Genomic DNA, 2,500 nt, shown 5'->3' on the forward strand with positions numbered 1-2,500 from the left:
TATTTTCCACATATATTTATTCTTGACTAAGCGGAATATTTCTTGTACAGGACAAAGAAACATATAATGTATCTGTGTAAATGTATGAGTAGAATCATTATAATCCTCGACATAGACATATATATCTATACATTTGAATATATACGCGTGTATGTGTGCTTGTATGTGCATTTCCTCCTTGCGTACGTGTGTGCAGTTGTGGAATTCATGTCGAACAAATTGCAAGTAGAACAACGAAGGGAAGTACAAGAAAACACACGAATATGCCGAAGGCCTTTTCACTGTATATTCATGCCATGAAGAAGCAATAAAGTGAAAAGGCCCTCGGCATATACGTGTGTATTCTTGCACCTCCATTCGTTGTTCTGTTCGCAGTGTGTGCATTTGTCCAATCAGTGTTTCTAGAGTGAACCAGAAAGAGGCACTCGACTACACATATAAGGAGACTCAATACGCTGAACGGAATCCGCTATCGACCTCGATGTTGTCCTTAGGTGGGCGTTCCTTTTCCTTCCTGTATTTCCCTCGGTCACCTTCGGCAGATCATCCCTTTGAGATGAAAACGGAAATGACTGAGGTGACTGGAAGGATGGAGTCTGAGGGGCAGGAAAGGAATATACCCATATAACAGTATAAGATCAAGTGACAATGATTCCCTTCATGAGAATGATGTGAGGAGAAAAAGAAGTGGAATATTGATAATGTTAACAATAAAGATAATAATAATAAATAATACTATTGACTATTATAAATGGGATAATAATAATAATAATTATTATAACGATTAGAAGAAGAAGAAAAAAAGAAAAGATATTATAAAAGATATTATTATTAAAAGATATTATGTGAATGGAAGAACTCACCTCAATGGCCTCCTCTCCCTTCCCCTTCCTCCTCGTCCCCGTCAGGATCTCCCCGAGGAAGGCTGCCACGGAGGCTCCCCAGCCAAGACAAGCCACAAGGAAAATGCCCTGAAGATGGTCCAAGGTCAGAGGGATGACCCCGCTGTCTACGGCTTCGTCAGCGCCTCCTCTCGTGTCCTGTGGCGGCGAGGGAGATTTTGTGCGCATCTGTGCAGACGAATTGCATGCACGCATACGCGCGTGTGTGTGTGTGTGTGTGTGTGTGTGTATGTATGTATAAATGAACATAAAGTTGTAGCCTAAACCAGAGCCACACAAAGCCACAGCCCATGAGTCGCGCTGAGGAAAAGCATGACTAAGGCAAATAAACAGTTAAGGATCAGACAAATTATCCAGTTTTCATGAATAATTAGTATGTGACTGTGACTGCTTGCTTGTATGCATTGATGACAGTCACTTTGAATTTAGATAAAGTATTACGATATTAACTTAAAAAACAAGAAAAAAAAATGTAATAGAAGAAAGGATAATGTTATATTGCTTAACAAGGCGAATGGCTGCCTACGTATGAGTATGTAAATCATTACTGTCATTGTCATACAATCTTTCGTTCATCCCCGCCCTCTGTCATTCAGCCCCGCCCTCTGCCAACCAGCCCCGCCTCCTGGCAACCAGCCCCGCCCCCTGCCATCCAGCCCCGCCCCCTGCCATCCAGCCCCGCCCCCTGCTATCCAGCCCCGCCCCCTGCTATCCAGCCCCGCCCTCTGCCAACCAGCCCCGCCCCCTGCCAACCAGCCCCGCCCCCTGCTATCCAGCCCCGCCTCCTGCCATCCAGCCCCGCCCCCTGCCATCCAGCCCCGCCCCCTGCCATCCAACCCCGCCCCCTGCCAACCAGCCCCGCCCCCTGCCATCCAGCCCCGCCCCCTGCCATCCAGCCCCGCCCCCTGCCATCCAGCCCCGCCCCCTGCCATCCAGCCCTGCCCTCTGCCAACCAGCCCCGCCCCCTGCCATCCAGCCCCGCCCCCTGCCATCCAGCCCCGCCCCCTGCCATCCAGCCCCGCCCCCTGCCATCCAGCCCCGCCCCCTGCCATCCAGCCCCGCCCCCTGCCATCCAGCCCCGCCCCCTGCCACCCACCTGGGCTGCCGCCGCACGCCTGAGCGACTGCAGGAAGTACTGGCGAATGAGTCCGCTGTCCCTCAGCCTCCCGAGGACCTTGTCGAGGTCCTCCTTGAGCGGCGAGTGCCTCTGGACGGCCAGGGCGATGCTGTAGGGCGCGAAGCACTCCTGAGGGATGGGAGGAAGGGGAGGGGGAGAGGGGAGAGGAGGAGGAGGAGGGGGAGAGGAGGAGGAGGAAGGGGAGGGGGAGGGGGAGGAGGAGGGGGAGGGGGAGGTGGAGGAGGAAGAGGAGGAAGAGGGGGAGGGCGAGGGGGGAGAGGAGGAGGATGGGGGAGGTGGAGGAGGAGGTGGAGGAGGAGGGGGAGGGCGAGGGGGGAGAGGAGGAGGATGAGAAGCAGGAGGAGGAGGGGAAGTGGGAGGGGTAGAAGAGATGGAGGAGGAGGAAGAGGAGGATTGAGGAGAGGAGGGGGAGAAGGAGGAGCAGAAAGAAGGGGAGAAGGAGGTGGTTGTGGGAAAAAGG

General features: G+C 53.0%; 1 protein-coding gene across 2 annotated transcripts in view; it reads right to left on the reverse strand.

The window, feature by feature from the left end:
* LOC119598544 overlaps nucleotides 1-1,098 on the reverse strand; it is a 1,100-nt gene extending 2 nt beyond the window's left edge. Inside the window, exons 1-2 of one of the 2 annotated variants that reach the window (XR_005230974.1) lie at nucleotides 864-1,098; nucleotides 1-549 (exon numbers count right to left, since the gene is read on the reverse strand). The exon at nucleotides 1-549 is cut by the window's left edge and continues 2 nt beyond it. Coding sequence is in view for 1 of the 2 variants with exons in the window: in XM_037948173.1 (XP_037804101.1) it covers nucleotides 402-596; nucleotides 864-1,097 (429 nt within the window). In the remaining variant the exon portion in view is untranslated. Of the gene's footprint in view, nucleotides 597-863 lie in introns of both variants that reach the window. The other variant, XM_037948173.1, reaches the window with a different exon arrangement.
* Nucleotides 1,099-2,500: the final 1,402 nt, after the last annotated feature.

The sequence above is a fragment of the Penaeus monodon genome, chromosome 41 (assembly GCF_015228065.2).
Source record: "Penaeus monodon isolate SGIC_2016 chromosome 41, NSTDA_Pmon_1, whole genome shotgun sequence".
NCBI lineage: Eukaryota > Metazoa > Arthropoda > Malacostraca > Decapoda > Penaeidae > Penaeus > Penaeus monodon.